Here is a 12912-nt window from a genome sequence, read left to right as displayed (position 1 = left end):
AGAAAGCTGGAGAATGCCCATCTGTCAACATGTCTAGGAAGGCAGGTAGTGGGGTCTGGATTAGGCGTACAGAGGAGACGAAATCTTAATTCTCTCTGTTGTAGGAGTTCAATGGATAAATCCAGGGACGATGGTAGAGTAATGAGGTGGATAAACAAGAAGTGATAGGCACTTGAAAGCAAGCTGAGAGTTTGTAGGATAACCAGAGTAAATGCAGTTGGAAGTAAGCCTTGCACACAAATTGATGCATGATGTAATGGTAGCACTTGTGAGAACCTGTAAAATAGCGAGGTTTGGTTTAATGCAGACTATCCTCAAGACAAAGTTACATTGGAGGAATTTCTTGTTTCACAGAAATGAACTAAAATGGCTAGCACCTTGTCCTTTAAACTATTAAAACTGCCATTCCACAAGCGTGACACTGCTGTTATCTCTAGGAACTTGATAACTGGTACCATTCTTTCTTCACAATCTGGAATTTCTTTGTGGTTTTTGTGTAGAGAGCACATACTAAAAGTGATAAGTTTGGTTTAAAATCCCACCTTCCACTAGTGGGATGATAGACACATCTAATGCCACAATTCTTGTGTAGGATTTCCCACCCATTTTTTTTTTTTCTTTTTTTCAAGTACATAATCTTATCCAATGAAGTATAAATTCTTGGGAATTTTTTTTTTTTAACCTACTACAGTACCTAGTATAGTAATTTACAATATTCAATTCCCTAAGTGACTGTTAGAAGCTCAGTGCTTCCAGTTCTCAGTTCTTTGGTTTCTTTTGTGGGCCACAAGATGAGTTTTTTTATAGTTCCTCACAGCTCAGCTTTTAAGCTTTTTTTTTTCCCCCATTTATTTTTATTAGTTGGAGGCTAATTGCTTTACAATATTGTAGTGGTTTTTGTCATACATTGACATGACTCAGCCATGGATTTACATGTATTCCCCATCCCGATCCCCCCTCCCACCTCCCTCTCTACCCCATCCGTCTGGGTCTTCCCAGTGCACCAGGCCCGAGCACTTGTCTCATGCATCCAACCTGGGCTGGTCTGTTTCACCATAGATAATATACCTGTTTCGATGCTGTGGGAGAAGGCAAGGGTGGGATGTTTCTATAGAAACATCTTTTTTAAAAGGCTTTTAAGCCTTTAATAGCAAGGATCTACCAGGTTTCCTCCAGGGTTAAAAGTGTTAATTGCTCAGTTATGTTCAACTGTTTGCAACCCCATGGACTGTTACCCTCTGTCCATGCAGTTCTCCAGGCAAGAGTACTGGAGTAGGTAAGTCATTCTCTTCTCCAGGGGATCTTCCCTACTCAGGGATCAAACCCGGGTCTCCCGCATTGCAGGCAGATTTTTTGCCATCTAAGCCACCGGGGTTAACGCATTTGCAACTCTTAACATTCATTGATTGTACAGAAAATGACTTTAGTTTAAAGAAGTGGGTCTGGGACCTTTCTGGTGGTCCAGTGATTAAAAAGTCACGTTTCCAATGCAGGGCGCGGGGTTTGATCCCTGGTCAGGAAACTTAAGAGCCCACATATGTTAAGGTGAAAGTTGCTCAGTCGTGTCCGACTCTTTGCGACCCTATGGACTATATATCAATGGAATTCTCCAGGCCAGAATACTGGAGTGAGTAGCCTTTCCTTTCTCCAGGGGATCTTCCCAACCCACGGATCGAACCTAGGTCTTCCGCATTGCAGGCGGATTCTTTACCAGCTGAGCCACAAGGGGGAGGACAAAAAAAAAATTTTTTTTAAGTGGATTTAACACGATATTATAAATCAACTACCTTCAACTTAAAAAAGGGAGGTCCTAAAATCGGTGACTCAGGATTAGGAAAATTGAAAAGTACATTCCACTTACCTTTTAAACAGAGAGCTAAATCGTAAGATTTTGCATCTAGCTCCTGGCCCCTAGTGGGTCCATATCTTTTCACTGGATAACTGAATTAAAAAGTAAAACTCTCTCTGTAAGGACACACATTTATCACCATCTCATTACCACCAACACAGACTAATCTCACAGCGCAACTCACGTGGGACGCTAGGTTGCGTTTATTGGCCGGCTTCACGCGCATGAGACGCGATGATCGTGATGCGACTCTCATCTTCCGCGTTGAATTTCTTACCGGTGACGCCAGCCAATCAAAAAGCAACCTTCAGCCGCCAAGTCCCTCCGCCTGCCTGGAGAGGCGAGGGGCGGGGCTGGCGCTGGGCGCGGAGGCGTCACGTACTCCATGGTAACGACGCTCGGCCTGAAGATGGCGGCCGAGTCGGGTAGAAGAGCGGGCTCCTCGGATTCAGGCCTGGGCCTGAGCCGGTGGCACTGGAGCGGTCCTTTATGGTTCCGAGGCGTTTTACTTCTTTTGGGTGGGCTCCGGGCAAGCACCACATCTATTCCTGTCTCCTTGCGCAGTTCTCCTCCATGCCGGCACCACGTCCCCTCTGAGTCTGAGGTAGGGCGACAGAGGGGCCCTGTGAGGGTAAAGTAATATGGGAGGCAACGGTAGAGAGGATCGTGTTGGAACAGGGTGTCCTGGAGGAGAAAGCGAGATTGGGCCAGAGACTGAACTCTGAGAGGGCTGGGACCAGCCATCACTTCCCTTCCTGCACGCAGCAGAGTGGCTCAGTTCGGCTCTCGAAAAGAACATCACCACTTTCCCGTGCGGAGAGTTGTGCTTAGCACGTTGTCCTAGAGCAGTGGTTTTCCAGCTTGGGTGCGCCTCAGGATTACCTGCTGTGTGTGCTGTGCTTAATCGCTCAGTCGTGTCCTAAGGACTTGTTCAAATTCAACTGGCCGCTCCATTCATTCCCTCCCGCTGCCCACTTCTGACTCATTAGATCTCGGATGGAGCCTCAGAATTTGCAGTTGAAGTTCCCAGATCGTTGATGATGCTTCTTGTCAAAGGATCTTACTTCGGAAACCACTGACCTAAAGGTTTGAAAAAGAATTATTTGGAGAGCTAGACAAAATCGTTGCGGAGATATTGGGGGTTCTCCGGAGACAAAATTCAGATTTATTTTCAAGTTACTTCATCACATTGCTTGCTTTATCGTATTCTCCTGCCCTGAAATACCTTTCTCCCTCCCATTATATTTTTCTTCCTGTCTAAATTCTTTCATTCTTAGTTCCTTAATCTCAAGGCTGCCTGGTGAAACCACCCCAGCAGAATGTTCTTTCCATTTTACAATATGTCTTATCTGTACTCTTTTCTGGCACTTAATCGAGTCCCGCTATGTGGTGACAGCTTATTTTTCAGGCATATCTTGCTTTTGTAGTTGAATTGTAATTTTCCTTGGTATATGAGGTTTGTGTCTTGTACTTTGATTTCTGTACAGTACTTAGAGGAGGGCCACAGTAATCAGTATTCTTTGAGGAAAGGAGACACAGTACCTGGGGGCAGGGTTGCATGTTGTGATTGATTTTATATTAACATTTTGTCTTATTATTTTATCAAAAAAGATTAATTTGGAAATTTTCAGTTCAGCCCAGAAATCTAAGACCATTCATTTTTGTGATAATTTTCAAATTTCTCAGCATGCTGTTATAACCATATATGCCAGAATACTAAGTTTGGTGGTTATGGCTATATTACAGCTTTTATCATGACATTGCATTCTGGCTGAATTGTTTTATTTATTCTGTAGTCTCTTAGCAACTTGTAAGTTTATAATACAGTACTGTAGTCTGTAGTTACTGTGTTGTACATTACTTATCTACTAGTTGCAAATTTGTACCCTTAAACATTTCCTCAGTTCTCCCACCTACCTAGTGAATTCCTTTTAAAATACATTCCCACAAAACCCTGCACTTCTCTCTGAATTTAGATCAAGAGAAAGTAGTTCAAAGAACTGCAAAATCTCTACTTGAAGGAACCTTACTAGCTATTTTCTTCTTGTGATTGTTGCCAGTGTATAAATCTCTTACTTATATTTGAACATTTCCACAAATAGGGAAATTGTCTCCAGAGGCAGTCCCTTTGCTTTTTGGAGAGATCATTGTTCTTTTTATAGAGCTGAAAACAGACTTCCCAGGCAGTACCTAAGACTCCGAGTTTCCACTTCAGGGGACACATGTTCAATCCCTGGCAGGGAACTAAGATCCCACATGCTGTGCAGTGTGGCCAAATAAAATAAAGGTACAGAGCTTGAAAACTCTTCCTGAAACTTCCCTCCACTATTCTTACTTATGGCTCTTGGCTGAACAAACTAAATAGTGATGGTGCTTTGGATATTAAAAGCAAGCTATTAAATTCTTATGAGTTCTCATTCCTAATAAATTTTCCTGTTTCTTCATAGAGTATGTTGTAACAAGTCCTCATAGCCATTCTCTTTGCTTTAATTTGGACACAAAGGATAGGCAAATGCTCTTCATTGTAACAGTAGTGACTGCATCTCTGTTAATTGCAACAGGAAATTACAGTAATTTTGTATTGGTAATGGTGGGGAACTACGAAACATTTGACTCATATAACTTGTTCTTAACCGAAAACTTTTTAAGTTTTGGTTTTATTTTTTATTGTGTAAATTAAAACCAAAACCAGAATAGTATAATGAACTCCCATGACCCTTCACCCAGCTTCAACACTTACTTTGTTTTCTTGTAAAATTTATATATACTAAAATGTAGCAAATGCAATCATTTGCATTCATGTAAAACCAAAAACCTATCAGAATACAGAATAGAACATTTTCAAGTCTCCAGAAAATTTTCTCCTGTTCTATGCCAATCAGTCTCTCCCATCTCTCTTTTTTTTTATTTTTTTCGTATTAGATTTAGATTTTACAGCAAATTAGTTTTGCCTGTTCTAGAATTCAGCTTAAATAAATGGAATTATATAATGCATAATATAGTAGATCACATTGAATTTTCCAATAGTAAATCAACCTTGTATTTTTGGAGTAGATTTTAATTGGTTATGATGTATTATCCTTTTTAATACACTTCTGAATTCAGTTTCCTCATAGATTAAGGATTTTTATGTCTATGTTTATAAGTGATGTTGGCTTATAGTTTCCTTTTCAGTGAAATTTTTATTAGCTTTTGGTATCAGAATTATGCTGACTGTACAAAATAATTGGAAAGTTCTATCATTTATTTTCTAAAAGGGTTTGTAGAAAATATCTTCCTTAATATCTCCCCTGTCCTTCACTATCTCCCAGAGTCTGCTCAAACTCATGTCCATTGAGTCAGTGATGCCATCCATAACTGAAACTATCACGACCTACAATTTTCTTTATGAAAAGTTTTGTGTTTTTTTTAAACACTTTTATTGAGCTATAATTTATATACCATAAAATTCACCCACTTAAGTATCCAAATAAGTGATTTTTAATAAATTTACCGAGTTACAGAACCATCACCACAGTCCAGTTTTAGAACTTTTTCATCACCCTGGGAAGAACCCTTGTGCCCGTTTACAGAAAACTCATGTTTTCATTTCTGGCCCCAAGAAACCACTTGGTAGGAGCAGATAAATCCAGTTTCTCTGATACAGGTATATTCATAGTATCTATTCGATCTTGTGTCAGTCTTGGTAACTTGTGTTTTTTAAGGACTTTATTTCATCTGAATTGTTACACTTACTGACATAACTTGTTCATAATATATTTATCCTTTTGATGTCTATAGAATCTGAGTGATAGCCACACTTTCATTTCCAATGTGGTAATTTGTGTTTATTTTGTTTTATCCTAGCCCATTCTTTCTAGGAGCTTATTAATTGTATTAATAATTTTAAATAACCAACCATTAGCTTTGGTAATTTTAATTATTATTTTCCATTTCATTGTTTTCTGTTCTTTGTTATTTCTCCGTTCTCCTTACTGTGGATTTACTTTGCTCATATTGTTAGGAGGAGACTTAGATCATTGTTTTTGAGTCCCTTTTTCTTTTCTACTATAAACATTTAAAGATCTGTGTTTCTCTCAGTACAAATTTAGCTACACTTCACAAATTTTGACACATTGTATTTTAATTATCACTTAGTTCAGATGCTTTTATTTTCCCTAGTAATTTTATCTTTGATCCATGGGTTATTAAAAATGTTTAAAATATAATTTCTAAATATTTGGTCCTTTTCTAGATAGCTTATGGTTATTAATTTCTAATTTAGAGAATATCTTCTGTAAGATTTCAGTTCTTTGAAATTGTTATACGTATAATTCAGCATATGCTGTATCCCACTAAGATTTTCTGTGCTCTGGTAAAGAGGATCCTATAGGTACTGAGTGTCGTTTTCTGTACACATCAATAAGGTAAGGTAACTGATGGTATGCTTCAGACTTCTATATTTTTATACAAGTTTAAGGGTTATATTCCATTTACAATTATTATAAAATATTAGCTGAAGATTTCTGTGTTCTTAAAATCTTTTGTCTAATTGATAGGATCTTAAATTTATGATTATAAATGTTTTTCTTTTTCTTCCTTTAGTTCTGTCAGTTTTTGTCATGGATTTTGAATCTATTGCTCGGTACATTCATACTTATAACTATGAATTTCTGGTGTATTAATCCTTTATTATTATAAAACATTACCCTTTGTTACTGGTAATACTCTTTGCCTTTGTCTGCTTTACTGATATTAGTATGGCCATTTCAGCTTGCTTATGATTAGAATTTTATATCTCCCCTGTCTGTGAGATGTAAAAGTTTATCTTTTATCTCATTGGAGATAAACTTCAGTATTGAACATCTTTCTTTTAGTGCTTTTAACTATTTGTTTCATTGTGTTCTCATCTTCATTTTTTTTTTAGTTAAATACTTTATTTTTTAAAATAAAAACAGGTTTAGACTCACTGCAAAATTGTGAAGAAGGTACAGAGATTTCCCAAGTACTGTATTCCTCTTCACATGCATAGACTCCCCTATTACCAACATCCCTAATCAGAGTGGTACTTTTGTTATAACTGATGAAACTACACTGACACATCATAAACACCCAAAGTCCATAATTTACATTAGAATTTACTATTGGTGTTGTACATTCCGTGGGTTTGGACAAAGGCATAATGACACATAGCCATCATTACAGTATCATACATGGTAGTTCCACTGCTTTCAAAATCTTCTGTGCTCTGCCTATTGCTCTGCCATCCTATCCCTGGCAAACACCAGTCTTTGTACTGTGTCCATAGTTTTCCCTTTTCCAAAATGGCATCTGGTTGGAATCATATAGTATGTAGCCTTTTCAGATTGACTTATTTCACTTTGTTGTTGTTCAGTCTCTGGGTCATGTCTGACTTTTTGCGACCGTGTGGACAGCCTTCCCTGTCCTTCGTCATCTCCCAGAGCTTGCTCAAACTCATGTCCATTGAGTCAGTGATGTGCATTTAAGTTTGCTTCACGTCTTCTCATGGCTTAGTAGCTCAGCCTTTTAACCCTGAATACTATTTCATTGTCTGGATATACCACTGTGTATTTATCCATTTACCTATTGAAAAGCATCTTGGCTGCTTCTGAGTTGTAGCAATTATGAATAAAGCTGCTATAAAGATCCATGAAAAGGTTTTTGTGTGAGTTTACATTTTTAACTCATCTGTGTAAATGCCAAGGAGCATGACTGCTGAGTGGTTACGGCAAGAGTATGTTTAGTTTTGTAAGAAACTGCCAAAACTGTCTTCCATGATAGCTGTACATGTTGCATTCCCACCAGCAATTAATGAGAATTCCTATTGCTCTACATCCTTGGCAGCATTTGGTATAGTATATGTTCCAGATTTTGGCCATTCTCATAGCCATATAGAGGTATCTTATTGTTTTAATTTGCGTTTTCCCAATGATATGTAATGTGAAACATCTTTTTGTATGTTTATTTGCCATCTGTATACCTTCTTTCGGAGAAGGCAATGGCACCACACTCCAGTACTCTTGCCTGGAAAATCCCTTGGACGGAGGAGCCTGGTGGGCTGCAGTCCGTGGGGTCGCTAAGAGTCGGACACGACTGAGCGTCTTCACTTTCACTTTTCACTTTCATGCATTGGAGAAGGAAATGGCAGCCTACTCCAGTGTTCTTGCCTGGAGAATCCCAGGGACGGGGGAGCCTGGTGGGCTGCTGTCTATGGGGTCGCACAGAGTCGGACACAACTGAAGCGATTTAGCAGCAGCAGCAGCAGCAGCATACCTTCTTTGGTGAGGTGTGTGTTAAGGTTTTTGGCCCGTGTTTTACTTGAGTTGTTCATTTTCTTATTGTTGAGTTTTAAGAGTTCTTTGTATATTTTGGATAATAGTCCTTTATCCAGTGTGTCTTTTGCAAATATATTCTTCCAGTGTGTGGCTTGTCTTCTTATTTTCTTGATGTTAACTTGCATTGAGCAGAAGTTTTTAATTTATTATTAATAAAGTTGAAATGATCAGTTATTTCATTCATGGATTATGTCTTTAGTTTTGTATATAAAAAGTCATCACTAGGCACTTCCCTGGTGGTCTAGTGGGGGCCAATGCAGAGGGCCTCGGGTTGGTCCCTGGTCAGAGAACTAGATCCCACGTGCCACAGCTAAAAGTTTGCATGCTGCAACTAAAAAAATAATAAATAGGGACTTCCCTGGTCCAGTGGTTAAAAGTCCACCTTCCAATGCAAGGCATGTGGGTTTGAACCCTGGTGAGGGATCGCATATGGTGTAGGGCAACTAAGCCTGGGAGCTGCAACTACAGAGCCCATGCGCTCCGGAGCTCGTGCCAAAACGAAAGATCCCATGTGCTGCTACTAAGACTTGACACAGCCAAAAATAAATAATAAATAAATAAGTATTAAAAAAAAAGTCATCACTATACTCATGAATATCTAGTTTTTCTCCTATAGTATCTTCTCTAAGAGTTTGATAGTTTTGTATTTTATATTTAACATTTAAATTTTTAACCCTTGTTGAATTAATTTTTATAAAAGATGTGGGGTCTGACTCTAGATTCATTTTTTTCCATATGAATATCCAATTGTTTCAACCCCATTTGTTGAAAAGACATTGTTTCATTTTATTGCCTTTTTCCTTTGTCAGAGATGAGTGGAATGTATTTATGTGGGTCTATTTCTGGGCGCTTTATTCTGTTTCATTGACCTATTTGTTTCTTCTTTTGCCAGTACCACACTGTCTTGATACCATAACTTTATAGTAAATCTTTAAGTCAAGTAGTGTCATTCCTTCAACTTTGTTTTTTTCTTCAATTTTTTGTTGGCTATTCTGGATCTTTTGCCATCCATATAAACTTTGGAATTAGTTTGTTGATATTCACAACATAATTTGCTGAAATTTTGATTGGGATTGGCATGGGTGAAATTGGGAAGAACTGACATCTTGATAATACTGAGTTTTTATATCCATGAGCATGAACTATCTCTTGATTTATTTAGTTCTTACATTTTTTTTCCCTGAAGATTACATTTGAAATTTAGTTAGTTAATTTTGAGTCCTTAAGTAACTAATCTATATATATTTTTTCAAATCTATTCTTTTTTCTCAGGTCATAAATAAGGTCCATCTTAAAAATCATATTGTAAAGAGAGATGTTAATGAACATTTAAGAATTAAGATTATCTACGATAAAAGTATTGAAGAGTAAGTACACCATTATTCTGTCATCTTTTTTATTAAGAATCAAACTATTGAAGATACTTGCATTGGTTACCTGGAGTTCCATAAATGGAATTAAACTAAATATGCTTTTTAGTTTAGAAAGATGAAGGCCATGAGATATGATTTAAACCTATGCATCTTGAATAATTTAAACAGAACCAGCATATATCTACTTGGATGTGGTCAATAAGAGACCTAGCCACAATAAGTACTTGAAGGGAAAATAAGAGGAAATACTAATGTATACAATAATAATAACATGTGTAAAATTATTAACCAGAGAGATGATGTATAGCCTGATTTTTAATTTAGAGTAAGAGAGGTTCAGAAAAGAGATAAATTATGAATCTGTAGTAGTTTATGAAGAGCTACTGGAAATAGTTGATGTCTTTCCCTATCTTTAACTTCCCAAATGAACGAGACTGTATTTGATCAACTCTAAAATGCTCGCTGAGATCTGGGGCTCCTGCCAGATATATTCTGAACAAATGAGACAATGGTTTGCCCTCAGCATGGCAATCTTTATATTTTATGTCATCATTTTCAGGTTGCTCCCTGAGAAAAGACACCTTGTAAAGGTATGTAATAAATACTCATGACTTGAATTGAACACTTAAAAATGGTGCATTTTATTATATGTTAATTTTACTTCAATAATGAAAAGTATATATACATGACTATTTTGAGAATAAATAAAAGACGTTGGTAAGTGTATTTCTCATTTTCACAGACATATTGTTGTGATGTACTCACACATCGTGAGTTCATATTTGTTCATATTTGATATTAAGTTAGTTTTCTCATTTTATGATGTGATATTAAGGCATTCTCATTTTATTTACTTGTCCTCTTAGGTTTTGGGGGAGCAGAGCATGCTTAGGATAGGATGGAAAAGATGACTTTTTAAAAACATCAAAAACAGTTTTCTTGGTGTAAATGCTCATTCTCCTGAAGAATAATTGGCCTGATAGTATGAAATGCCAAGCTTGTTTATAAAGGTGCTGGCCTCATACATTTTTTAACTATTACAGAGGCACGCGCACATGCACATACACACACACATGCACACACTAAGCCAGCTCATTATGGGCACCTGAAATTGGTGAAGTTAAAGTAGATCTTCTAAATACAAGATTTTCTTAACATGAACTACATTAATGTTGGAGTTATCTAAAGCAGTCTCAAATTTAAAGTAAGTTAGATTAATAGTTGTGATTTATGTTTTATAATATTCTATTTAAATAGGGTACGGAAGGAACTTTCTGGTGCTCTTTCTTCTAAAACTAAACTAGAAGGTGAAGAAATTCCTTTGCACCTACGCTCACTCTCCCCCTTACCCCTAGCCACACAACCTTTGACTAAATATTGTATTTGAGTTACAAGGCTTTTTCCTTCTTTCCCTTTTGTCATTAATACCCTGTGCTTGCTTGTTTTAAGAATGGTTTATCTCTTGGTTGTAATTCTGACTGTTTTTTTATTTCAACTTTTATTTAGAACAAACTTTTCCCACAAGCTGTTTCTTATTTAGAGAAGACTTTCCAGGTTCGTAGACCTGCGGGCACTATATTACTTAGTAGGTATGTCACATTTCACACAGGTCATTTTCTTCAGTGTTTAGCAGTCTGCCCTCTTCATTCTGTCAGTATGGCAAATTTTGAAATTTATACTGGGAGTATTTTATTATGCTGGTTCTTAGAGACCAAACCGTAAGATATTTAAAAAGAAAAAAAGAGCATGTTGGGTAGTCATTCTTTCCCTGATTTTCCATTATGACGGGACCCACTGGGTCTTTTCTTTGGGTGTAGTTGTACCCTTTTCCCCATCTCCCCTTCCTTCCTCCTTCATGTGTACACTATAGGCTTTTGAAGTGTTTGAAAACCCACATTAGGAGGATTTCCCATGGAACCAAAATTCTTTCTGATACTACTTTTCTAACTAAAATAGTAACTGTTAATGAATTAAATATAGCAGCTACTAGTTTTTTACAGTGTTTTTAATTGCCATGAACTAATCTTGTTTTTTGTAATTAAACTTTAATGTAAAAATGAACTGAAGACAATGCGCAACAAACCAATACCAATACCTACGGAAAGAAAATGATCACCATAGATGCTGTACTGAGGAATGTGCAGAGCATACAAAATGTGGTCCCATTATAGTGCCTGAGGAGCACCTCCAGGTAGTTCACCCTGCTCTTTGAAACATTTTTATTTTTTAGGATAAACTTAGATTTTCAATCTGTGATTGTTTCCGGAAGTTTTTACAGACTTAAGTTCAAAAGCTTCATTCTCTACCAAAAGGAATCACAGTTGGGTGTGCTGATTTTATTCTTTCATTAGTTTTCAAATGAATTTAGTTATTTCTTTTCTTTTTTCAGTTTATCTCTGGGGTTGCTGAATCATTTCTGCTTAAACTTTATCTTTGCTCTCCAAAACCTTTTTTAGCAGCTGTATACCTCAGTATTTTTAAAGGGCAGTTTAACCTTATCTCTTCAAATAAAAGTAGGGTTCAACCCATCATGGAAATGTATTTGATAAAAATACTTTCAACTATATATGTTCAAGGGTATTCTTAGCAAAACTATAAATATACCTATACTAGTTACATTATGGCATAACCACATAATGGAATACTATACAGCTGTTACAGAATGAAACTGATCTCTATATAAATAAATTGTAGCAAACATTAAATTTAGACTGGAAAAACAACAGGGTCCTACTGTATAGCACAGGGAACTATATTCAATATCCTGTGATAAACTGTAATGGAAAAGAATGTAAAAAAAGAATGCGTATTATGTGTATAGCTGAGTTACTTTGTATAGCAGATTTGCACAACATTGTAAATCAACTATACTTCAATAAAAAAAATTTTTAAAGGTAAATCAGTGTGGGTAGTTAGCCTATTTTATTTAAAAATTAAAAATTATCAATTTTTCACCCTTGGTCTTCCCTTGTGGCTCAGCTCTTAAAGGATCCACCTTCAATGAGGGAGACCAGGGTTCAATTCCTGGGTTAGGAAGATCTCCTGGAGAAGGGAAAGGCTACCCACTCCAGTATTCTGACCTGGAGAGTCCATGGGGTCACAAAGAGTCAGATACAACTGAGCGACTTTAACTTGTTGGGCTTCCCTGATAGCTCAGCTGGTTAAGAATCCACCTGCAATGCAGGAGACCCCAGTTTGATTCCTGGGTTGGGAAGATCTGCAGGAGAAGGAATAGGCTACCCACTCCAGTGTTCTTGGGCTTTCCTTGTGGCTCAGCTGGTATACAATCCACCTGCAGTGCAGGAGACCTGGGTTCAGTCTGGGTTATTCAGACCTGGGTTCAGACGTGGGTTGG

General features: G+C 37.2%; 2 protein-coding genes across 3 annotated transcripts in view; one reads left to right on the top strand and one right to left on the bottom strand.

Annotated features, from left to right (window-relative positions):
• The window catches only part of IQCG (IQ motif containing G), a 49777-nt gene extending 47672 nt beyond the window's left edge, over positions 1–2105 (bottom strand). The window contains exon 1 of the mRNA XM_065943046.1: positions 2034–2105. The gene's annotated coding sequence lies outside the window, so the exon portion shown is untranslated. The remainder of the gene's footprint in view (positions 1–2033) is intronic.
• A 129-nt stretch (positions 2106–2234) lies between these two features.
• The window catches only part of LMLN (leishmanolysin like peptidase), a 49043-nt gene continuing 38365 nt past the window's right edge, over positions 2235–12912 (top strand). For both annotated transcript variants that reach the window (XR_010664233.1, XM_065943133.1), the window contains exons 1-5: positions 2235–2453; positions 9457–9551; positions 10117–10147; positions 11064–11146; positions 11625–11748. Coding sequence is in view for 1 of the 2 variants with exons in the window: in XM_065943133.1 (XP_065799205.1) it covers positions 2235–2453; positions 9457–9551; positions 10117–10147; positions 11064–11146; positions 11625–11748 (552 nt within the window). In the remaining variant the exon portion in view is untranslated. The remainder of the gene's footprint in view (positions 2454–9456; positions 9552–10116; positions 10148–11063; positions 11147–11624; positions 11749–12912) is intronic.

This window comes from Muntiacus reevesi, chromosome 8, assembly GCF_963930625.1.
Source record: "Muntiacus reevesi chromosome 8, mMunRee1.1, whole genome shotgun sequence".
Taxonomy (NCBI): domain Eukaryota; kingdom Metazoa; phylum Chordata; class Mammalia; order Artiodactyla; family Cervidae; genus Muntiacus; species Muntiacus reevesi.
Note: the sequence above shows the minus strand (reverse complement) of the source record. Positions and strands in the feature narration are given on the sequence as shown.